Here is a 25731-nt window from a genome sequence, read left to right on the forward strand (position 1 = left end):
GGTGTTCCTTGTAAGAAGTGTGTCATTCATTAGTACAAAAGAAGACTTTCTGAAAAGAACACCATTAGCACAGGCACTGAGGTCAACAAGAAATGAAATTGTAAGGTTTCTGTAAGGCAAAAAAAAAAAAAAAAAAAAAAAAAACATCATTTAGAAAAAGAGGCAGCCTACAGAATGGGCAAGGATTGTTACCAACTACACATTTGACAGAAGAGTAATATTACATATATGTGTGTATGTGTGTGTGTGTATAGATAGATATAGATATATAGATATAAGGATGTGTGTGTGCATATATAATCCTTAAAAAACCAAATATCAAAAAAAATAATTTAATTTAAAACTGGGGTACAGATCTAAACAGAATTGTCAACAGAGGAAATACAAATGACCGAGAAACAAAGAAATGTTCAACATCCTTAGCTATCAGGAAAATGTAAAACAAAATTACTTAAACCTGTCAGAATGGCTAAGATAAATAACACAAGTGGCAGCTGATACTGTCAAGGAGGTAGACTAAAGGGAACACTTGGACAGTCACCATGGCATCAGTATGACAGTTGCTCAGAATGATGGGAATCGGTCTATCTCAAGATCCAGTTATATATAACACTCTTGGACATAAACCCAAGGGATATTTCAACTACCAGTGGACACTTGCTCAGCCATGTGCACTGATGCTCTATTCAGAATAGCCAGAAATTGGAAACAACCCAGATGCCCCTCCACAGAAGAATAAATAAAGAAAATGTGTTACATTTATACAATGGAGTATTATTCAGCTATTTTTTAAAAATGACAGCATGAAATTTGTAAACAAATTGGTAGAATTAGAAAAAAAATCATCCTGAATGGGATAGCTCAGACCCAGAAAGATAAATATAGTATATGCTCACTTACATGTGGATATTAGCTGTTAAAATGAGAACCAAGCTACAGTAAATGATAACCAACCCAGAGGAAGGGTCTAGGAGGGACACATGGATCTCCCTGGGAGGGGGAAATAGAATAGATTTTTAAGGGTAGGGTAGGATTGGGGGTATGGAAATGGGAGGATATGGTAGGGAGGAGGAGGAAAGACGAAGTTGAGGGAAGGAATAAGGAGAGACACCAAGTATGTTGCAGTCCCTCCAAAACTTTCCCACTCTACTGCCTCAGTGTAAATATTCATTTCAACAACCCTACTATCACAAACCCTGAAGGGAAAACAGGACCTGGATATCCAACTTCATAGAGAGTAAAGAAAGGGGAAGCCCAAATCTATTCTTGAGTTCCCTTCGAATCTGGCTACATTGTGGATGTTTGATTAAGTGTTCCTATGGGGCTTCACCCTTCCAGCAACCTGGAAAATGCTTTCCAGTTCATTCCTAAAGGAGAGGCAATGTCTGAGATTTGTTGAACACTTGAGTCCTCCATCCTTTGTATAGCAGTAGTTTCTTTTCTAGAACTTTCCTTCCAAGCCATCTTGTTCATTGTAGAGATATACATTCTTTTGGCTCATCCCTTGCCTCTTTTTGTTGCTTCAGTAAATTCTGTCCTACCTCCACAATAGACCACACAAGTGCCCAGATGTACTGAGAAATCTAAACTGTATTTAAGGATACCTTTGAATCCCATTTATAAAGTTAGTGAGTGGGAGAGGGGAGTAGAGTTCAAGTTTGGAGGGGGAAAATACATATTAGGGTCCTTGTGATTTGAAGTTTGAAACAGGTAGAAAATAATTCTTCACAGTTGGTTGGCCCTACAAATCTTGATCAATGTTTAATGCAACCTAAAAGAAAACACAAAGTAAATAAACTTTAGTACAAAGAAAAGAAAATAGAGCTTAAGTAACATTAATGTGATCCAGTAAAGGACGTTTTTTGAGTTTCGGATAATTTTAGAGGAGTACCCAAGTAGTATAAAATTATAAATAACGTTCCCAAATAAAGTCTTATCCTTGTTGTCTTTCTCATCCATCCTAAGAGGTACACCCTTTCCAGAGCCACATCCATTAGGAACAGAACCCTTGTCCTATTGCTTGTAAGCCTTAGCCTTTAAGGGTGTGGTCATCTCTCTAGTCCAGGCACCTCTTATGGGAATTCCTAGTGTTTCCTTCACGGACAGGTATTAGGCCTTCACACACTGCATCCACTCAACACCATGCTCCCTCCCCTAGCTCAGTTAACACACATACCCTTGGCTGCTGAATTTGAATCTTCTGCATGGCCCTCTTGTCCCTACCAAACCTATACCATATATAAAGTGGGGTTTGGTCATGTGCATGTCTCAGTCTCCTGAAATTCAACATCTTCATGACTAAAGCCTCCTTGTTCAAAAACCCTTCTTCCTTTTCTTATGTTCACCAACTCATTCAAGGATAACATTCACAGCTGTGCTCAAGGCAAAAGGCTAGGAATGATTCTTAGCCCCCTTTTCCCCTCTCTTGAGCCAAATTCAAGTCCATTGTGATCACATCTATACTTTCTAGCCCCAGTTATCTTGCATGCAGATAACTGTAACGACCCCATGTGGTCTGCCTTTTAAATACTTGTACTGCTCTAACTCTCCACCCAATAAAAACCCTTACTTAACCCTTCTGTTCCTAAGTCCCATCTACCTAAGCGACATGCACATGTGATCTGGCTTTTCCAGCTCCCTGCCTTTAAGTCTCACCACTCTGCAAGCTCTGTGAAGCCCAGCTGGAACACTGGGCTGTTGGCAACTTCTTGCCTTCTCTAGCTCCAAATCTCCTTTCTCGGTCACTTATAGGCCCTTCACAATGGCCCATGGGCCCAAAGGAATGGAACTGTTTATTGGTTGTGGCTCCCTGCTTTCTTACACCAGGTATTCTAGCCCAGCTTTATGAATAGTTCTTGTAAACACCTAAATTATTCTTTCCTTCTACTTCCAAGAGCCACCATTAAATAGTGCAATTCCATGTCCCCACCCCACCCCCACGCCACCCGTACCTCCACCTGCAGGTCTTCTCACTCTGCACACTCTCCTCAACACCTTGCTCCCTCCCTTAGCTCAGTTAGTATCTGTACTCTTTCTGGATTACTACCAAAACCTAGTTGATTTACTCACACCTACTTCCCCATTCTCCTCTCCCACTGTAGCCAGATGCTATTTCTAAAGTGCAGCTCTACGACATAGGTCTCCACTATTTGCAAGAAAATGTCTGAGACCCAGAGCAGGAATTCTGAGTCCTTTCAGGGTCTAGCCCCTGCTCTCTCCTGACCTCAAATCCTCATTGCCCTATGCATCACTATTTTCTCTCTCCTATGATTTCTGCCTGGAATTCTTTCCTCACCAAGGTTCCTTCATCCTGGTCATATCCCACCCTCTTGGTGCCCACAGAATGAAGTAACAAGATGTGACAATTCTAGTTTGCTTTATCTCTGTTGCTGTGGTCAACACCATGGCCAAAGCAACTTGGAGGGAGGGGTGTTTGGCTTACAGCTAAAGATCACGGCTCATCACTGAGGGAAGTTGGAGCAAGAACTGAAGCAGAAGTCATGCAAGACTAGACTGGGCCAGACCACTACTTACTGGCTCATTCCCTCACTTCCCTTATTTCTCATTCAGCCCAAGCCCACAGTAGACTGTGCCCTTCTACATCAAGTAGCAATCAAGAAAATGCCCCCTCAGGCGTGCTCACTGGCTAATCTGAGAAAAGCAATTCCAACTCATTTCCAGGTATATCAAGCTATTGACCAAGATGAGCCACGCATTACCTTCCTGGCAGGGCGGTCCCCCTGTTGACCTGAGTCAGTTATTCATAGACTCTTCATTCAGTCATAAACTACATGGTATGGGCAATAAATTTCCTGGTCCTTCAAATGATAAGCACCAAACCCTGCTCTGATTATGTTTCTCCTTTAGACAACAAACTCCATGAGGTGAAAACTCCCTTGTTGCCCACTGCCTCTGGCACAATGCCTTACACACAGACATCACAATTTGCTTGTTAAATAAACACATATTTACATACTATAAAGCCCTTCGTTTACATAAAACTGTTTATGTGTTTCCATAAAACTGTTTATGTGTTTCCAGGGCTTGCTCCAGAGAACCAAAAAGGTTCATTCTCTATCAAATTTAAGGACTGTTTATTTCACAAAATTATTTTACACATCTACTTTTAAGAGGTTTTGATGTTTTCAAAATCTAACTGTAAAATACATGGATACAGATGAATAGAAATAGAAGCATGGACAGATATGAAGCTATATGAAGACAGACAGGGCTATACCAGTGATGCCTCACTCACAGGCAGAGCACCAGTTAAGAATTTGGTTAGTGGGTCTGATCAAGTGGCTCAGCCGTCAAGAGCACTGGCTTTTCTCCTAGTGAATCTGAGCTCGAATCCTAGCATCTATATGGCATCTTCACAAACTTCTATAACTCCAGTCCTGAGGGATCAGGCACCCTCTTCCAGCATCCACTGGCTCTACACATATATGGCACATTGACATACATGCAGTCAAAATATTCATACACGTAACATAAAGCTAAGATTGTTAAGAAATTGGTTAGCACCTACACACTTGGTGTTCTTTGCATGAAGAAAAAGTATCACTTGTCAGTGCACCTCATATATTCTACACTTTATCAACATGAAAACTTCTGGGATGACATACTTTGATACTCACATCAGATAACATTGGTTCATCAAGCTCTTCCACTCTGCTCAAGTTAGGTGCCCCATAGCGATCACTGATTTCAGCTAGGGTTTTGCCTGAGTCTGTTGCTGATTCCTACAGTCATAAAGTCAGGTTTTACTTTTGCATGCCTTCAAAATGAAGCTGTCCTTTTTCTTGCAATTTGATATAAAATTTCTGAATTAAGCACCCAAACTCAACATTGTTAATTAGTAGAATTCATCAATGGCTATTAATGATAACAGAATTCTAGTAAGAAGAACTAAAAATTATCTTTAAATGCATTTGGAATTTCAAAATGCATTTGTAAGTAATTCTATGTGCAACATAACATGACATTGTGTCTTCAAAATATACAAGTACATGTTGCATTCCAAATTTTATCCACTTTGAGGTTTATTTCAAAGCACCAAACAACTGACTTATCATTAGGATAACAGTTTTAACTATCACTTTTATAGGGCCTTTGGCTTTGCTTTTGTTTGTTAAAACAGGATCTCACTATGTAGCTTTACTTAAGCCAAGAATCACCACTCTCCAGCCTCAGGCACTGTGATCACATGTGTGCACCACCACGCCCAAGCCGTATCACCACTTTTGACAATGTTCTTATTAAAACTTTAGCCATGGATATTTAAAACTAAGGTTTCTACTCTAAGATATGTACTCAGTTCATGTAACACATGGTAGCTATTTCTTCTCACCTCTGACTGTATGGTCTCCTCACCCCTAACCATGTTGTCCGCGCTCATCTCCTAGAAAAAAAATTAAGACAACACTGAATATTGTTTTTTCTATTCCATGTTTAGATTTTAAGAATTTTTATTTTTTGCTGGGTGGTTGTGGCACAAGCCTTTAGTCCCAGCACTTGGGAGGCAGAGGCAGGCGGATCTCGATCTCTGTGAGTTCGAGGACAGCCTGGTCTACAAGAGCTAGTTCCAGGACAGCTTCCAAAGCCACAGAGAAACCCTGTCTCGAAAAACCAAAAAAAAAAAAATTTTTTTAATATTTTTATAAAGTGCTATGATAAGTTTAATAGCAAAAGCCATGTCACTTTCCAAGGAGTAATCAGAATACAGGCAGAGCACACACGCACCAAAGGAAAAAAAGAAAAAAAAAAAAAAAGGATCACAGTTTCATTTATTACTATACACTAATAAGAAATAATGGTTTATAATTAAATAAAATTCTTTCAAAAATGAGCTGGCCAGAAGTGAAGGGTAAATCTCAATTGCTGAAGGCATCATGCATTTCAGATACAGAGCCCTGAGCTGAAACTGACCTGGGTGCCTTTTTCCCTGGGGACAAGCTTTCCTGATAACCAGAAGGTGCCATGAGAGCTTCCAAAAGAAAGAAGCAACCAACAAACAGTCCTAGCCAGTTGTAATGTCTATGAACCACAAGACCAACATGGCACAATAACCCTAAGGATGCAGTAGCAGCACACATACCTTAGTGGTTTAACAAGAGTGGCATCCTACTTGATACTGGAAACCTAGCTAACTACTCAGGGCAAGGGAATTCCTGGATCCTGAGGGAAAACTTAGAACCACTCTACTAAGCCAGCATAATCCCTAACAACACTCTAACCGTTTGTCCTAGCCATAGATAGATGCAGCCTTCACCCCACATTAAAGAAACTTCTCTTTGCAACAACAGAGACCATTACAGAAAACCACATCAAATTAAAATAAGACCACATTCAAACACAATTAAAATGTAGAGTTATGGGGTCTAGTTCCAGTGTATGTACATCTACAAAATAACTTCTTCACCTAAGGCTCAGGGGACATGGAAGACGGTGGAAAGATTGGAAGATCCAGGGGGTCAGAGGGGCTGTAACAGCAGAAGCTATGTTATAGCTATAACTGTAACCATGACTGCATAAACATGTGCTGGACAAGGACAATAACAGACATGTCAAAGTGGACAGGGGAAAGCCCATGAGACCTCAACTAAGGAATGCTGAGAGTGGGAGAAATCAACCCCCAGGGGAAAGCACACTAATGGGTTGTCTGACGCCAAATGGTCAGCCCTAAAAACATACAGAAAAGGAGCATTATACAGACAGAACAGGTTATATTTAGGAATATGCATACATGTTCATATATATATATATATACATATATGTATACATATATACATATGTATACATATGTATATATGTATACATATATGTATATATATATATATATATGCGTGTGTGTGTGTAACAAAAATTAATGAAAAAAGATGCTATGAATTTGAAAGAGAGCAAGAAGAAGAATGTGGAAGGGTTTAGTGGGAGGAAAGGAAATAGAGAAATGATACAATTATGATCTCAAAAATAAAGGAAAAGTTATAAAATTGTCTAAGACTTAATAAAATATTAGGGATTTTAAAAAAATGGACTGAATGAGATGTTAAAATTGAAGCAAAAGTTCTAGCAACTATGAAAAGCAACATTAATGTCTTAGATTAAGAGATTTTTTAAGAGATCTTGAGGTTGGGCTTTATATACAGGAAGAAATGAGTGCATATTTCTAAGTGAATTAACCATGTCCAAGTTACTGTTCAATGCCCAAATGTTCTCCAGAGGACCTTAGCAACACTCATATGCTGTAGGAAAAATGCTCAACCCAGCATGGAAAGCTACTCCTGAATGAGAAGGTGTTCTTCTAAACAAGCCAACCTTCTATGACCTCCATCTTTTCATCAGTATGACAGTGCAAAAAAAGTCACATGACTCATACTGGGATGAAGCATTTTGGCAGTTGGAAGATTACTCATCTTGTGACTGTCCATATGGCCACACTAATTATAGGGATAAAACATAGTATATGGTACTATTTCACAAAGATGACTTCATTTTTTTCTAGGAAGTTCTTTTATTTATGTTTTGCTTTTTGAGACAGGATTTCTATATGCAGTCCTGGCTGTCCTAAAGCTGGCTGTAAGAACCAAGCTGGGCTTGAACTCACAGAGATTCCCCTGTCTCTGCCTTGAGATTTCTGGAGTCAAAAGTGTGACCACTATATCAGCTTTTCTAGGAAGTTCTTATCCTAAATCCACACCATAGCCCCAGGACCACCACCCTAAACCATAAGGATGAACATTTCACACTAATCTTTCCCCTAGTTCTTTTAACTAAAACCAGAAAATAAATCTGTTCCTCTGCAAAGGTGGGAGCTACAACATGTGACAAGCAAAAGCACCAGTAGTGGGAGGGGGAACTGAAATGAGTATCCGACAGCATCAGGGAAGACATTCCTGATAGCTCTTGACTCTTGCTCCCAAGGGTCTGAGGCCAACATCCCAGAGTCCACCCCTATTCAACTCAGGATTCCTTAACTATACCTGAGAATAATAGTTTATACTGTGTGACTGCACTATACACAGGCTTGCTATCTGGAGACATTGGTGTGACCTTCTGTTGTGTTAATAAGTGTGTGAGTTTATGCACATAACCAACAAATGCTCCTTTTGCACAAACTAACGTTCAGTATCTGGATATTAAAACTGTGCACATATAATTGAATTTGCCCTTCGATATCTCACTTTTTTATTCAATTCACCATCCCATATGTTTTTAAAGAAATATCTTTAATCCTAGCACTCAGGAGGCAGAGGTAGGTTGACCTCTGAGTTCTAGGCCAGCCTGGTCTAGAGAATGAGTTCCTGGACAGACACAGGTACGCAGAGAAACCTTGTCTCAGGAAAAAGAAAAAGGAAATATTTCAAATGATTTTTTCTCATCTAATCCATTAATAAACACATTAAATATATTTGCTTCTGATTTTAGTTTTAGTTATAGGTTCAATAAAGGGTGCTGCATTGGGTGGGGAAGACAGTAGCCATAAATATAGTCATTGAAAAGTTGCATCTATATGCACACGTTTTCAGCATATCAGAAGTTATTGGATAAACCACAGATTTGACTCTATGTATTGCCAATGAAAATGGAACTTTTTAAAACTTAGCCACTGCACCATTTATTTTCATAAGAGACATGAAAATCAATGTAAGAACAAGTTTTTAAAATGTAAATGATTTTCTTGGTATATCTAACATGAAGAAAAGTGACAGGCTGCTATCTCATCCATCAGATACCTTAAATTAGCCAACATAATTAAAAACAGCTGCTTCCTGACAAAACCATTGACAGTGTCCCTCTAGAGGCCTTTGTGGCTTACAAAGGCACACACGGGACTCCTTGCTTGATGCCTATGGTGCTGAGATGCTACACTATTGTAAAACGGGAGAGCAGACACAAGGGCTGAGTCTTGAAGTCCCACAGCTGAGAGGGAGCAGGTGTCTGGGTTCTGCATCGTATAGTCTTTTTGCTGGCATGGCTGGAATGAACAGCCTGAAGAGTCTAGAAGCTTCCAAGGAATGGACACTTAACAACATTTCAAATTACCTTGTTTAACTGTTCTTGAGCTTTCTGGAGTTCTTCTGTCTTCTGTTTCTCTTTTTCTTGCATTTCCAACTCCAGCTGGAATGCCAGCTGCTGCTGAACAGTTACAAATATTTAAATCACAGCAGTCATAAAAAAGCAATAGTTAGGCATCAACTCCACCACCCTGTTGTGTGTTGTTTCTTTGTTTGTCTGTTTGTTTTAGACAGGTCTTACCTATGTAGCCCAGACTGGATTCTAACTCCTAACAGTCCTCTTGCCTGTACCTCTCCTGTGCTGACATTACTGGAACTACCACACCTGCTTATGTGTCACTTTTAAGTCCCCAGCTAAATTTCAGTAAATTAGAAAAATGATTATATTCAAATAATACTCAACTTCTACAATGATTCATTTCTTTAAGCATAAAAAAAAAAGAGAATTTCAGCTGGATGTTGGTGGCATATGCCTTTAGTCCCAGCACTAAAGGCAGAGGCAGGCAGATCTTTGTGAGCTCAAGGCCAGCCTAGTCTATGGAGCTAGTTTCAGGACAGGCTCCAAAGCCATACAGAGAAACCTGTCTGGAAAAACAAAACAAAAACAAACAAGACATTTCTTTCATTGCCAAAGATAGGAAATAGTGTATACAAAGTCAAGTTATGACTCTTTTGTTCTTAAAACTACAAATAAGACTAATGTGAACTTTTCTGAAATAAGGTCTTTATAAGTTTGGCTAGGAGAGAACCAAATCTTGTATGCAAAAAGTGAGAACATGATGACCATGACAGTGTCTATCTGTAAACATGGCTGATTAACAGTGTTATTGATCCTAATGCAGCATGCATGTCACACTGGAACAGATGTCAGCAATAAAGCCTGTGGACCAAATGTGATGCAGCTCCTGTCTGGGTACAGATCAGAAGCCAAGAATTTAATGTACATTCTGCAATGGTTGAGGAAAAATTAAATCAAAAGAATAATGACATAGGAAAGTTATAGAACATCCAAGTTCCAGGATCTGTAAATAAAGCTTTGTTGCAATGCAGCTAAGCTCATTCAATTGTGAATTGTCTATGTCTGCTTTTCACTGGCAACAAAAGAGCAAAGCAGTCATTACAAAGGTCACATGTGGTACCATTGTGGCACTACAAATCAAATAACACTGCACATGATATCACTGTGCTGTGGCATTTAGAAAACTGATATCATCATGACAACAAAGGAGCTGGATGCAGTGACCCACACTGTAGTATGGAGAGTCAAGATGTAGGGACTTAAGAAAAGAGATCTATACCCTCTCTCTGGTAAGATAAGACCGCATAGAAATACTTAGATTGATAGTAATGGGTTAATATTTAAGACAGAGCTAGTCAATAAGAAACACTAGTAACTGGCCAACAGCTTTATATCTAATACAGTGTTTCTGTGTGTTACTTGTGGCTGACAGGGCTGTGGGACCAGGCTGGCAGGGGAACTGCCCATAACACACTAGCTGTCCCAGCTTTTAATAATTAAGACAGGAGAATCTAAAATTGGAGGCTGATTTGAACAAATATAATGAGACCGTGTCTCAAAGAAACAATAATAAAATAAGACATGGATGTTGAATGACACGCTTTGAAGACACAATGGGGCATGGATTGTTTCTTACCTTAATAGCAAAATATAATTTTGTTTTGTTTAATATGATGACACTGAACTAAAAAGAATGCAACAAACAGCATTCACAGATGATGTAGGTATCACAATAGTCTTAACGCATATGAAAACAAAGGTCAAGGTCATCAGATAGCTAAGTGGGTAAAAGCACTGTCAGTATGCCTTAGTTCAATCCCCATAACATAGTAAAAGCAGAAGAGAACCCATGGGTCATCCGTGCACATGTTCTGCTCACACCCCTGTGTAAACCATATACACATATTTTGTTTTGAAAAAGAAAGCAAATGTTCAAAATAGAAAATTTAAGATTGATTCCTCTTAACACTTCAGAATTTCTTCATAAAAACTAAAAGAAGCTTACAAAAAAAAATTAAGCAACTACGTAAAAGCAAGGAATAAGACTTGCCAGTGTGAGATAATTTAAATAGTGTTGATTTACATGCTCAAAGAAATGTGTCACCCTGCAAAATTAATTTGTTTAGATTCTTGGACTATTAGGAAAAAAAATGGGATATTAGGTCTCAAACCTGGGACAATGGCTAACATATCAAAGTGGACCTGGCCACCACATTATCCCAGCATCCCTCAGTCTCTAACTGTTACAGGATATGGCTGACATACCCCACCCCCTATTCTAAACTTTTCCAGCCCAGGGGCTGGGGGCCCTTCCCCCAGCTGCCCTTGCCTATATTACCCAGACACATTGGTTACCACACTTTTTGTTTACGCTTTACTCTCCCAGCTCTCCCTGTCTTCATGTGCACCAGCTCAGGGTCACGTTCACTCTAGACTCTGACTGATGTACCTGCCTCTGGCTATACTCTCCCTATAAACTTTCTCCTCCACTATACCTAGGAACAGTCATGGCCTTCCTTTTTTTTTTTTTCTTTTTGTTTGATTGTTTTCAGTCACTGATCAATTTGTTGACATTAGAAACAATATCAGCTGTCAACTAAAAACAAGTCAAATGCTTTTAAGCAGTTTCTCTCAGCTTTTGTTGATTTTTGTTTGCTTGCTCCATTTTATTTTTGACAGTTTCACTATGTAACCCAGGCTAGCCCAGAATTTAAGATTCTCCACCCTCTCCCTTCCGAGAGCAGGGATTATAAGTGTGTACCACTTGCCCTGTTTTTAGTCTGGCTTTTGTTTAGGAGAGGATGCTGCAAAGGTGTCCAGGAGTTACCCATTAAAACTTTCAGTGCTGAGGCTCAAGGAAGAAGCCAAATCCTCAGCCTCCAACTCAAACACTTCAGGGAGCAAGAGAAAAAGAATGATCTGCTACTTCTCATCTCAACCTACTCCCTGTTAAGCCCTTTTCTGTTCTCCCATCTACTTATGCCCACCAATCCAGTTATCTCTTGTAAAAGGTTATCCTGCATTCCACACCCCCTGCAAATGAAATGTTTTGGGTTCAACACACTGCAGATTAGCTTTGCTGTCTAACACAACTAGGAAAATGTTTAATTTCTAGTACATCTAAAATTTTATTCCAGTAGGATGAAGTAGACATATCAAAGATTGTGAAGTATATTCCCATAGTGAATTCATCATCTCTGGAAAGAATAACAGCTGAGACTTCCTGCTTCTCTTCAGTAGAGAAGGACAGGTCCAAGTGGACAGCACTATGATGAATGCTTGGTCTCCAAATACTACATCATACCATCTTGTTTCAGAAATGCTTAGGACTGTAATAAGATGCCTCAGGTATAACACCCAAGACAATTCAGTTATATTTTATCTTCTACCATAAAGTAATCACACACCATATTTTAATACTTTTTATGTAAAACAAAGTTTAACAATGTGAAATTTTCTACTCCTTGACACCATGTAAGCACACAAAAAGTTTCATATTTGGAAATATTTTTGTTTTTGTTTTAGGTCAGTGATGTACAACCCATCTTTCTATCCTCCTAAGGTATTATTTCAGACCCTCATCATTCTTTCTAGTCCTCCTACCTCATCACTTGATTCTTAAGTGTATGGTCCTGGTTGATTCTTACTTCATAAAGAAGATAGAAACTGTCACACCAGGTCAGCTTTTAACTTTGTGTCACAAGCCAATGCATCCACCTATACCTAGGCCATCTATGCTTTATCTCTGAGCTACAATAAAAGAGGGGTTCATTCACTTGTTTTCCAGGACCATTGCCTCTTATTACTGTGGATAAAAGAATCTAGATCTTTTTTTTCTATTTTTCTAATGTCATTCATTGTGTTCAATGTCTTTCTAAATCAAAACAAAACCCATTGTCCTTCCCTTCACCAGCCCCGTTAAAGTATAATGCTCACTCACCATCCCCTTCTTACCTGCAACACCCCACCCTCACCACTGTTCCTGGAGAGACTGTCTGGGCTGTAAATGAGCACCAACCAGCTCAGCAGTGGTGTGGTTGGCTACTCTCTAGATTGTCCTGTTACCTCATGATACTGTCTCTTCACCAAAAATGGATGGGGATACTAGGGAATGATGTCTAAATGACCAGAGCCTGGGAGTATTTCCGGCTGTGGTTGTAGTACACCAAGGGTGTGCTTGTCTTACCTGCTGAAATAAGAGTTCCTCGGCTTTCAGTCGCTCCAGCATTTCCTGCTCCATCAGTGCTAACTCTCTCTCATGCTCCAATTCAATCATCTCTTTCTGTCTCTAGCCATTGGTAAAAACAACAGCATACAACATATTAGAGACCAATTTGTCAACACAATCTCAGAGGCATCTCAAACACCAGCAATAGAAGAAGGGCTAAGAACACCATGCCATATTCATTTGGAAACTATACAACAATTTGGGAGATTTTTATAATTTAGCCAAACAAAAAATGCACAATTAAGATTATACATTGAGTATAAAGAAAAAAAAAAACGTTGAAAAAGGAAACCAATCTATAGACAAACATGTCAGAAAAAGAAACTACTGAGTTGAAAATACTTAAAATCAAAACAGAAGCTTTCTTTCTGGTTTTTTCCACTCTCTGCATTCACATACTATCCAAAGTTTTCATATAATAAACATTATTGTAATGGAAAAATAATATTGAACATAAAAACATAAAAATAAAGACAGGATGAACCAATTATCATGCTCTTCAAATTTCCTGAAAGAAGATCCATATTTACCAATTGCTCCATGTTCACATTTTCCTTGTACTTATAAATCCACAAGGCTAAATATTCTATTGGATCCAATGGGCGAACTCTTGCCACTTCAGCGAGACCTTGAGTTAGGCATGTCCCCAGGCACTTTTGAAGATATGTTGACTCCATTTTTGACTCCTAAATAAAACCACCTACAAAAGTTTTTCATTAGAGCCAAAAGTGTTCTGAGTAGGCACAGTTAAGAGTAAAGTCAAGCTAAGCAGTGATGGCACTCCCTAGACTCTGGAGGCAAGCAGAAGAAGGCATATCTCTGAATTTAAGATCTACAGAGAGAGTTTCAGGTCTCCATAGAGTACCCAGAAAAACCCTGTCCCACATAACAAACAAACAAACAAAAAGAATGTAAACTCAGCTACCTAACATTCCACTTTGTCACTAGTCATGGGTATTTCTTATAACATAAGCAAGCTAGTCCCAGGAAACTCCAAATGGTCTACAAAGGGTCTCTGCAGAAGTCATAGTAAAAATAGCTTCTACATCCTGACAGTTCTTTTTTAGCCCCAAAGTCAGAACTGAACACTAGCATTATTCACCACATTGTGGCAAGTAATGCCTGTGCCAGTGAATGCCCACAACATCTCAGGCACCAGGCAGATAGGAAGCCAAACTCAAAGAGCTTCAGTGAACAGCCCAGAGCACTTGGCTGGCAGGGGAATGTAGGACCTTAGAGCCTTAAGGCTATTGACTCTAAGATGCTTTTCTGCTAAGCACTTCAATAAAGCATCACAAATAGTCCATCTCTTCTGAAAAACCATATATTGTCAAAGCCAAACAATACAAATTCAGATTCCAATAAACAACATGAGGTTACTCATAGTCTAGCCATAAATTTTAGGCTCACCCCAAGCACCTGCCTGTCATTATACATCCTCTTACTCCACCAAATATCCTGACATTCTACATACCACACCCTGAAGTTTCCAAATCCATGATCCTCCCTCTATTGCTGGACCATAGCTCCTCACCTTCAAGGTACACACCAGCTATAGCGCTCAAGAGTTTTTTCAACCAGGACAAGGGGGTTCCTCCTGCTTCAAGTAGTTCATACAGCCCTCGTCATGCTGCCTGAGATGGGGAAGAGAGAGAAAGAGAGAGAGGAGAGAGAAAGAGAGAAAGATGCTTATGGGCATACCATGCATCTGTAACTGTCTTTCTTCCAGAAGACAGACCCCCTCTAGGTTCCCAAGGATTATTTTGGTCACAGGATAACACCACTGTCTCTTCATGAACAAGTCTGTGCTCACTCCAAGCTGTTTCCCAGTGTATTAAGATATGAACACTGCTGCATGGCTTTTTCTAGGTTGACTATTTCTATTTACCCCAGATGGACAAGAGACTGAACAAATGATTCTATTCAAGCTCAGAATTGTGACCCAGTGTGTTTATTGGGGTTGCCCACAGAAGCTATGGTGAGAATATATGTTCTAGCGGGAAGGCTACTAATATTGCTTCATTAAACATATGTGATGTGTCTGTCGGTTACCTTCAAAACATCTGCATTTGGACCTACAGATGACCTCTGACATCATATGGCATGGAGATGAGTAGAGGAGAAGAATATCAATGACAAATCAGTCAATACAAAGTTAAAACTGAAATGTGTTCTCTTAAGAGCAGACAACAGGGGCTCTGATAAGCCAGGGAAGCCAAAAAAATCTTCTGTGAAAAGTTGATATTTGAGCTAAGCTCAAGTTTGCTAAAGAAACAGTGAAATTCACAAGACAAAAGAGAGAATTCTAGCAGCCAGAAGAGACAGGGAGCCACTGTGTCAAGAACTGCCTCTGGACCAAGGCACTTTTGCTTCTTGTAAACACCGACCTGGCCTGCAATAGTGTTGGGAGAGCCCAACTGACATAGTTGAGGTAACATTCAGAAATATCACAATATGTTCACCATTGCAGTTCTTGACCCCATCGCAAAGGTTCAGTCTCAGGACTGTGAGACAACATGTGAACACAGCGTTTGCACCATTATTACCACAGTCAGATAGGAATACCATCTGAATGTCCAAGCGTAGGGTCAATTAAGTACAATACGGTGGAATCTTGTGACAATATAAGGGAACAGAAATGCTTTCTAAAATAAGGACTGGTTCCCCAGGGATTCACAATGCAGGAGGGGAAGCATGGTGCAGAAATTGCTTCTGCCACCAAAGGAATGTATGTATGTATGCAGAAGTGTAGCCCTAAGAACTGATGAGCTGATCTCCTACCAAGTTGCCATGGGTGTCCTAACCACATGGAGAAAAGTATTATGGCAACTGACTGGACTGTGCTCTCCATTGTGCTTCTTCAGTGGGAAATCCTCCAGAGATAAAATCATCACATGGACCTCTCAATGCCATTTGAAATTGGGTTACAGAAAACACGGAAGATACCCCTACTGCTCCAGAAAACATAGAACTTGGGAAAGGGACAATGGTCATCAAGGGGAAAACTCTAATTGAGGAGTGGGCTAGGGTCTATCTGGGGCTTCTGGCAGGTGCTTAGCATTCTCTGTGGGGCTTGTATGAGGTCCCTGGGTCTTCTCTGTGTTTCCCGGCCATGTGAGGAAATAGCCATTGCTTCTACTCTGAGAAATGTTACTTCCCAACAAATACCAGTATGAACCCAGCTCCTAAGAAGAAAGTCCCTTCTCACAGAAACAGCTCCCTCCAGCCTGAAGTAGCTGCTCTGAGACACTAAAGGAGGTCCTCTGCCAGGGCCTGGGGAGAGAGGGGACCTGGGCAACACCTCTGGATTTGGTACTTAAAACTACAGCAGGCCCAGTTCAATCTGAATTTCAGAGAAACGACGAATAATTGTCATATGCTATATTTGTGCTACAAAGTAACCAGTTTACCTGAAAATAAAATTCAATCAGGCGGCCACCAACCTTGACACTTACCTTAGTTTTCCTGTTGTATGGATAGAGGGCGGGGAAGGGGGAGGAGAAAGAGAAGGAGGAGGAGCCGGAAGAGAGGAAGGAGGAGGAGGAGGAGTCACCCAGGCCCACAGGCTCCTTCCAGAGAACTAAGACTCCCTCAGCCTCCGGGGTGAGACCCACGAAACTCGCAAGGTGTAATTTTGAGTATTGCTTCTGCAGAGACACTAGGGGATCAGTTCTAAGGAAACCGCTCCAGCCTCCTTGGTGCGTGCGACTGACGCGCGTTCCTGCCACCTACCAGTGAGTCGCGTACCGTTGCCTGGCAACGAGTGCAAGCTCGTGGGTAGAGTTAGGGTTCCACCCGGACTGAGGCAGTGAGGCAGAGGAAAATGGAATGGGAAGGCATGCACCAGGGGAGAGGGCGCACTCACGAAGGGGCCAGGAACGCGCGCCCTAGGGGAAGGGACACGCAGATAGGAGAACCATATATGCACAGAGGAAGCACTGAGCAGGAGCATTAGCACAAAGCTATGAAACCTGGCAGGCAGCAAAAGACAGAGCCTGAGGGGCAGGGACCCTTAGATAGGAGCTCTGGGGACCTGCAGGTCTTTGGAAGTTAGGGTAGACCCCTTTGATCGCTGGGGGGACAGTCGCTCGGTAGTTTTAACTCTCCTTTCAGAACCAACTCAAGCACAGGCAAGTCCAGGTTGCCCAAAGATACCTGCCACCCTAGTATGCACTCTGCCCTGATTCTGCTGGTTAGTTTCTATCAATGTGATAAACCTAGATATAGCTGGGAAGAGGAAATCTCAAATCAAGACTTGCCTCCCTCAGACTGGCCTGTGGGCATATCTGTGAGGCATTTTCTTGATTGCTAAATATGTTGGAAGACCCATACTCCTATGGACATTGCCTGATCCGGGGTGGGCTTGGCTGTATAATAAAGGTAGCTGAGTCAGCCTTGAAAAGCAAACCAGTAAGCAGCATTCTCTTCGTGGTTACTACTTCATGTTCTTTGCATTGAGCTCCTGCCTTGGCTTCCCTTGATGGACTGACTTGTAACCTGTGAGCTGAGCCCCCCCTGGCTACCCCTCCCCCACCCCCTCCCCCACACGCACCCAAATTTGCTTTTGGTCATAGTGTCTATCAAAGCAACAAAAAACAAACTAGGACACAGGGCTAGTGGTGTGTGTACCATATTCTGGGTGGGTGGACAAGATTCCCCATGTTCTCTTCTCTTGCTCACTGATAGTCTCTTAGGCTAATGCCTAAGAAACACAAACAGGAGACTCAGTGCCCACGTGGATTTTATTGAGAGAGGGGAGAGAGAGAGAGGTAGCTTGTGGCCAACTGAAAGCAGGAGAGAGAGAGAGAGAGAGAGCAAGAGGGGGGGCAGAGAGAGAGAGGCCAGAAAGGGAGAGCAAGAGGGGGAGCAAGAGAGAGAGCAAGAGAGAGACCAGAGAGAACCGCACGCTTTAAAAGGGGGACTTGCACATGCATGTGTAACTGAGTCCTCTGGCAGCCAGGAAAAGCTTGAGCTGCCAGGTAAGGCTGATGTAGCGAAGACATGGCATGAGCATCCCGCCCATCGTTGGGGGGGGGGGGTCAGCTGGCTACTAGTTTCTAACAGGTTCCATAAATGCAAGAAGAGACACTGATGGATCAACAAAGAATGAGCCCTTCCTTTGGCCCACCCCACCCAGCATCAGAACCCTCAGACAGATTTACTGAGTACTTATTGTGGGCTAAACATCAGGGATATTGTCTTCATAGGGCTTGTCTCTTTCAGTGACTAGGGATTGCATTGAAGGTTTTATCCAGATACATATGTCTTGAATCTGAGATGTTGGAAGTTGTATTTCACCAAGCCCATCAAACATTTGTCATCCAATCACAGAGCAGTAGGGGTTTGGAAGACTATTTATCTACCTTGGCACAAAGAGAGAATGACTTGCCCCAATCCCCCAGCCCCCACACCTACCCCAAGCTTGTGGCTTTAAATCCAAATGTATACATGTTGCATTTCCTTGTCTTCTGGATTCTAGAAGCTATCTTTGGCCAGTAATCTTGAGTAGTATGCTGCTTCTTTCTTCTGGCCTTACTGATGACCCTGGCCTTTACAGCAGTGCCTGTGAGGTGGTTTCAATGACAATGGTCCCCATAGGTCATATCTTTGAATGCTTGGCCCCCAGTTGGTGTGACTGTTTTGAAAGTCTGGCCTTGTTTGAGGAGGTATGTCTCTGGAGGTGGGCTTTGAGGTATCAGAAGTCCACAGCAGGCCTAGTCTGTCTGTCTGTCTGTCTGCCTCTCTCTCTCTATCTCTCTGACACACACACACACACACACACACACACACACACCTCCAACTTACATGTAAGAAGTAAGCTCTTAGTTGCTGCTGTACTGCTCCAGCACCATTCCTTGCTGCCTGCTACCATGTTCCTCATCCTCATGGTGGTCTTCACTCACCCTCTGAAACTGTGAAGCCCCCAAATTAAATGCTTTCTTTTATAAGTTGTCTTGGTCATGGTGTCTCTTCATATCCATAGAAAAGTAACTAAGTTGGCCTGCTTGTGTAATACTCTCCCTATCTATCTGCTGATCCCTAACCTTAACTGCAGAGCTCCTTTTATTGCATAAGGTAACATTCACAGGTTCCGGGTTTGAGAGTATGGGTACTGCTGGGAGCAAGCCTCCCAAATGGTGTCTGCATCCACACATGTTTAACTGTTAAGAGTTTTCTTACTTTCTGTCATGATAACTGTCTCTGGATTGTTTCTTTGCCTCAACCCTGGAACCAACCTCTTCTTTAAGGGGTCTCTGGTCCCTTACATAATGAGCATTTGATTCTGGGTGTGGTGGAACGCACCTCTCTCATCCATTGCTGGGGAGGCTTAGGCAGAAGCACAAGTTCAAAGCCACCCCAGACTACCTAGGGAGTTGCAGGCTAGCCTATGTATGCATGGTGAGATTCTGTCTCACTTTTAAAAGGAGAGAGAGAAATAGATACAAGTATGTTCAGAGTGTGCACTGCCTCTGGAATGTTTGGCTTCATATATGTTTTCTATACCAATTCATCTTTGTATCTCTCCTTAAACTGAAAGAAAATTGTGAATATGGAGGCTAGGTACTAAGGACGTATGTTGACAAAGTCTTGTTCCATAATGGCTCATGTTTATTAAATTCTTGCTCTGTGCCAGGTTGGGTGCTTTTCATGTAGCTCAATTTGTCCTTTCAATATTATGAGGAATGTGTTTTATTTCTGTTTTCCAAAGGACACCGAGACTCTGAGACACCAAGCAACTTGCTGAAGATCACACAGCTGCTAAGTGGTGACACCAGGCCTGGTGCAGGTGTTTGTGCTGCTGTGGCTCAGTGCTGCCCCTAATGTGGCATTACCTGCCACTCTTGACACCTATTGGGAAATCTAGGCACATCTGCTTCACCTAGAGTTATGCTATGGGGAAGTGTGTGTGCAGTGGCTTGACTGACCCATCACTTTCTTTCTTTTCTCTCCCTGTAAAGTACATGAGCCTCTGTTGTCTATGTCATAGACTGGCTTCCAACCTCACAATAGCACAGCTTGCTATTTACCCAGGGTTTCTCTGTACTTAGGGCATATGTGTGGGTTAGTTAACTAATCACGTGCCAAGCCCTCTCAAGAATGATGAGCACAAAGACTCATGGTCTGACATATTCCAGCTGGACAGCCATAGGGAAGAAGTCCACTTGACTGTAACAGCTGTTGGCAAGTGTGATTTGATTGGGTCTTCTCAGAAAGGTAGCGTTATAATTGGATCTTAAATGACCTCCCCCCCCCACTCCCCAAAAAAGCCATGTGCTGATGAAGTCTTGTATGCTGGTCTGTAGTGTTAGATCCAAATGAAACTCCAATTCCCCAAACTCCAAAAGGCAACCAAATATTCAGAAATGGGTTCAACTTGGACTACAGATGGATTTCTGATGGTTAGATAAAAGCTAGCAGCATTGCTTAGGAACTTGTGAAGCCAAAGCTTCCCTCCACACGTCCAGTCTCACTGGCAGAAGGGACAAAAAGCTACCTGTGGTGTCTTATTAGCATACCAAAGTGGATGCTGGCCCCCAGGCTCCCTCAGTACCACAGGTACCCCTTTCAAAGTAGTTCTCACATCCTCCCCTCCTTGCAGCTGTGGGCTGGCCTCCCCCAGCCTCTCCTACTTCTTACAACCCAGCTACTTTCAAAATGCTTTCTGTCATTGCCCCTCCTCCTGCCATGCTCCTCCCCCTCTCCCCTTCTCTGCCCCTGCTGCTGTCCAGGTCAGGTGCAGTCTGCTAGCCCTGTTCAGTCTGCTTCCTTCTCCCCTGTCCTTCTCCATCCCCTTCACTCTGGGCTCTTCCAGATGTGTCTGGCTGTTCTCTCTGTCACATTTACAATAAAACCCTTCCCCTTAACAGGACCATGAAGCAGTCGTGTGGTCAGTATATATGTGGAGCATTGTTGGAGGCTGGTGGACTCTTTAATGGGTAGGGCTTATAGGAGGAAGGTGCATCTCTGCAGGCATGCTCTTGAAGGGAACTATGGGGCTCTGTCCCCTCCCTTCCACTCTCCTTACTTTCATGAGGTGAGCAGCTTTTTCTGGTATGTTGCTCCCTACCCTGAGGTTCTCTCTGCCTTTCCAGGAGCCCAAAACCAATGAAGTCAAGGGACTATGACCTAAGATGTCTGAAGCCATGGGCAAAAATAAGCCCTGCCTCCTTCAGTGGATTATCTGGGTCTTTTGTTATAGCAACAGAGTTTACTGGTACAGAGATTGGCACCAAGAAATTAGACTCATTGATTTGATTATTTGATAATGTGCTTCTTTGGACTTTGTGGAAGGAATTTCGGAATATTTGGGAAGCAGGCCCACAGTGCTATAAGCAGAACCTGATGGGCTCAGAAGACCAGAGTACCAATAAGTACATAAACTGATGATATGACTACTTGATGGTATGGCTAAGAGGAGTCTTTTTTGTAGGAAGAGAATAGCTGAGGCATCTGGAGAGTCCAGAGCAGAGAGAGAAAGAAATAGTCTGAACATGGTCAGGGTACTGGACCTGGTCATGAAAGAAGCAGGGGCAGAGAGGAGAAAGGGAAACAAGGTGGGGTGAGGGAGAGACAGAGGGAGAACCTGAGAGATGGGGAGGAGGAGACAGAAAGAACACATAGCTGAAATAGCAAGATTATAAGAAGAATGAGTACTTGGGGGAGGGAAGCCTGTGAACTGGGGGAGTTTGGTGAAGGAGAGGGCATGAGAAGGGTTTGGATGCTAGCTAGGATGGATTTTGAAACAGGTCCTTGTGATACTGAGGGAGCCTGGAGGCCAGCAGGCACTTTGGTATGCTAATAGACACTACAGGTAGCCATTTGTCCCTTCTGCCTTCTGGAATTTGGAGCAAATAGAGTTTCCTTTGGACTTGACAATAAGAATGTGGAGCATAAGGACAGATGTGGAACATAAGTGTTGTTCTTTTGCTGCAGCTAATGCCTAAGAAACACAAACACAAGACTCAGCGCCCACGTGGAGTTTATTGAGAGAGGGGAGAGAAAGAGGGGGTAGCTGGTGGCCAACCAAAAGCAGGGGAGAGAGAGAGAGAGCGAGCAAAGAAGCAGAGAGAGGCAGAGAGAGAGAAGCACTTGGCGCGCTTGCTTTAAAAGAGGCTTGCTTGCGCATGCGTAACTGAATCCTCTGGCCGCCAGGTAAAGCTGATGTAGGGATGACATGGCCAATAGCGTCCCGCCCATCGTTGGGGCAGGGGTCAGCTGGCTGCTAGTTCCTAACATTCCCACCTCTTATTGTTATTAAAAAGGTGGGGGTTGGGCGTGGCAGGTTAGGGAATAAGGACGTTGAGTTCCAGAGACTGCTTCCTGCTGAATTGGGGGCGTAGATAGTCTTTGGGGGATCCGAGAAAGCTGGGGTGCTGCCATGTCCTGGTAGCTGGTTGTTTCATCACCGCTCTGACAGTATGGGGCTCTGGCGTCTCTTTGAGACCTGGCAAGATGTTAGCAGAACAGAGGACAAGGTTAGGTTTTCTTTTCTTAGGTCATAGTACTTAATGGGAGAAGTGTGAGGTGGGGGAGGGGCTCCCAAGGGGGTCCCAGGACAAGGGAAGGAAGTCCCCAGGCCAGGAAAAAGGTGATTTATTTGGAGTAAATCTGGCCTGTAAATGGATCCAATTCTGCTCCCTGGACTTAAAAGAATCCTTTGAGTTTGTGAAAACATAAATATTGAGACACATTAGCAGCAAACTCATGTTAGAAATGATTTGGCTGAAAGAATTAACACATGCAGCTGGCAGATTCTTAGCACAATGAAAAGCACCTTAATTGTAAGGTCATAGTTACAGATGTGATCATATAGTGGCATAGTATGGTGTTAACACTGTTAAAACTTTATTGATTAATGTTAAGACTATAAACAGTAGCAACCTTAAAATACCCATTTTTGAAATCTGTTTTGAAACAATTGGAGCCTTGGCTGCTGCTTTAAGCTGACAAAGCTACCAGTCGTCAAAAGCATCAGAGTTCTTGAGAAGGATAAAATTTTACCTGAGTGATTAGAGAGTAACAGAGGCTTACTAGCTGGCAGCATGGACAGCCACCCCAGGTCCTATGGCCAGAACAGGTGTGGGCCATAGGACAGGTATGGAGCTTAAAGACCGGTGTGGGGCTTAAAAACAGGTGTGGAGCATTAAAAACAGGCTCATGAAGTGTCTGATAGAGATAAAGACGCTATTGAAAACTGACTAGAAGCCCTTTGTGTTAGATTCTGGCAAACTACTTGTCTGCAATTTGTCCATACCCTGAGATTTTATGTGAGATTGGATTTAAAGGTAGGAATAACCTGGCAGAAGAAACTTCTAGACAGTATAACAATCAGGTTAAGTATTGGTGGCTGCTTTTCACCAAATTTAACATGATATGTGGGAGTAAAAAGTAGAGTAGAAGGGTTTGAGAAACTTGCAATTTGAGAAGTATCTCTATAATCACAGACAAGGAGGAGGTAATTACCAAAGATAGTCATGTCATTAATGTGATGGGGCATGTCTTTAATTCTAGCATTCAGGAGGGTAAGACAGGTGGATCTCTAATAAGAGTTTGAGGCCAGCTTTGTCTACATAGAGGTCATCTCAACTGCCCTCTACCCCGCCCAAAGGAAAAGAAGGCATAATCAGGTACCTCACATCCACACAATTGAACAAATCCCGGAAAGGGCATCTCAAGAGACAACTGGTCCCTATCCATCACAGACTTAAAGATTTGATTGACAAGAGGACCCAGAGGACTCTGGGAGCTCAGAAATGCTCAGGGAATGGCTTCCTCAGGACTCAGATCCCTATATTTAGTTTTCCGTGCATTCAGAAACTTCTGCAGCTGTGGTCCAAGTGAACCCAACTACTGCTCATGCTGGAGACATTGTGTTGTTGTTCATGGCATGATGTCCTTTCAGGCACACAGAACAGATCAACTGTAGTGTCATGAAAGTTTCTGCTTAATTCTCAAAGGAGAACCTAAAGGATCAGGCAGTGTGTGGCAGGGACAGAATCCCTGCAGGCAGCTCCTGAGAAGATATAGTCTTGCAATATCTGAAGTTATGACAATGAAACCAAAGCTCAGGGAGGGCCCAGAAAGTTAGAGATGCTGGAAATGTGGCCAGCAGAGCTAGTCTGGAGCAAGGGCTATGTGGACTGCTGCTACTAGCCAGGCATAGGAAAGAGTCTGTCCAGCACTTACAGCTCATACAATGCTACTAAGCTAGCAGACAAGGAGTTACAGGATTTAATGTCTGCCCTTCTGGCCTTTGGTCTTGCTGTAGTCTTACTCCTCCTTTTCCTAATTTACATTCAGGAAGAGAAAGGTTTTCCTGTTCCGCTGCCTCTACCTCTTCCCCTTTCCCTCCTCCTCTTGCTCTTTTTGTAGTATTGATAACTAAACCCAGGGCCTTGTGTGTGCTAGACAAGAACTCTACACTGACTTATACCCCTAACCCTCTAAGAATGGTTTAGTTTGAAGCAGGGTCTCACTAACATACCAAGGGACTTGAACTTGGTCTGCCACCTAGAAGGCCTTGAACTTTGATCCTCTCTCCCTAGACTCCTAAGTAACTAGAATTTTAGGTCTTCGCCATTGTTTCTTAAAAATATGCAGGAGTAACTTGTTCTTTTTTTTTTTTTTTTTTTTTTTTTTAGGTAGTGTCACATTACATTGCCCAACCTGCCTTCAAATTGTTTTTAATAGCACATCATTTATTTATTCATTCACAATTTCACACATCTAGTCAATGCATTTTGATCATATCCAGCCCAGATTCCTCCTCCCACATGCCTCTAATATCATGTTTTCCTCTCTCCTCTCCTCTCACAGTTTGACTGATAACCTACTGACCCTAATTAGTGCTGCCTGATGAAATGGCAGCTGTTTGTACTAATTTGATCTTGTATAGGTAGCTATAGCTGCAGTGAGTTCATGCCATTTCATAGAATAGCATTTCACAGCACTGGGACCAGCTAAGAGCTGTATTAACCACTGTAGGGAGAAGCTTCTCTGTTGCCTCTAATGCTTGATCCTCTTGCCTCAGCCTCTTGAGGGCCAAGATTACGGACATGTATCACCTGACCCATTTCTTTTGATTTCCACAGAGGCTCATCTCTCAGAGTTTTCCCTGAGTCTTACAGGAGACTTAGGACTTTGACTTTTGCATTGACTATTAAAGACTTCAGTGCAAGGCATGGTTGTGCATGCCTGTAGTTCCATCACTCAGAGTACAGAGACAAGAGAACGGTAAGTTCAAGGCCAGCTCAGGCCACAATACAGGAACCAGCTGCAAAAAACAAAAGCCAAGTCAACAACAAAAGACTTGAGTGACTCTTGAAGATATTCCAAATATAGTTTTCTTTTCTTTATTTCTTTCTTGCTTTTTTTTTTTTTTTTTTTTTTCAGGGTTTCTCTGTACTGCTTTGGAGCCTGTCCTGGAACTCACTCTGTAGACCAGGCTGGCCTCAAACTCACAAAGA

General features: G+C 42.2%; 1 protein-coding gene across 2 annotated transcripts; it reads right to left on the bottom strand.

The window, feature by feature from the left end:
* Positions 1–1572: 1572 nt before the first annotated feature.
* On the bottom strand, positions 1573–14875 carry Dydc1 (DPY30 domain containing 1). 2 transcript variants are annotated; one of them, XM_051206786.1, is made up of 7 exons: positions 14799–14875; positions 13795–13964; positions 13223–13324; positions 9046–9135; positions 5351–5401; positions 4638–4742; positions 1573–1771 (listed from the first exon to the last, which is right to left on the bottom strand). In XM_051206786.1, exons 2-7 carry the CDS (start codon positions 13939–13941, stop codon positions 1742–1744), a joined length of 525 nt encoding a protein of 174 aa, XP_051062743.1. In that variant the 5' UTR covers positions 13942–13964; positions 14799–14875; the 3' UTR covers positions 1573–1741. The 2 variants fall into 2 exon arrangements, with proteins under 2 accessions (XP_051062743.1, XP_051062742.1); XM_051206785.1 differs by having other exon boundaries at positions 9046–9138.
* Positions 14876–25731: the final 10856 nt, after the last annotated feature.

Source organism: Phodopus roborovskii, unplaced genomic scaffold, assembly GCF_943737965.1.
Source record: "Phodopus roborovskii unplaced genomic scaffold, PHOROB, whole genome shotgun sequence".
NCBI lineage: Eukaryota > Metazoa > Chordata > Mammalia > Rodentia > Cricetidae > Phodopus > Phodopus roborovskii.

Coding starts and splice junctions, on each gene's coding strand:
- Dydc1 (XM_051206785.1), bottom strand. CDS start 13,941: ATGGAGTCAACATATCTTCAAAAGTGCCTGGGGACATGCCTAACTCAA. Junction 13,325..13,794: donor ATGTGAACATGGAGCAATTG/GTAAATATGGAT, acceptor ACCAATGGCTAG/AGACAGAAAGAGATGATTGA. Junction 9,139..13,222: donor AGGAACTCTTATTTCAGCAG/GTAAGACAAGCA, acceptor GTAACTGTTCAG/CAGCAGCTGGCATTCCAGCT.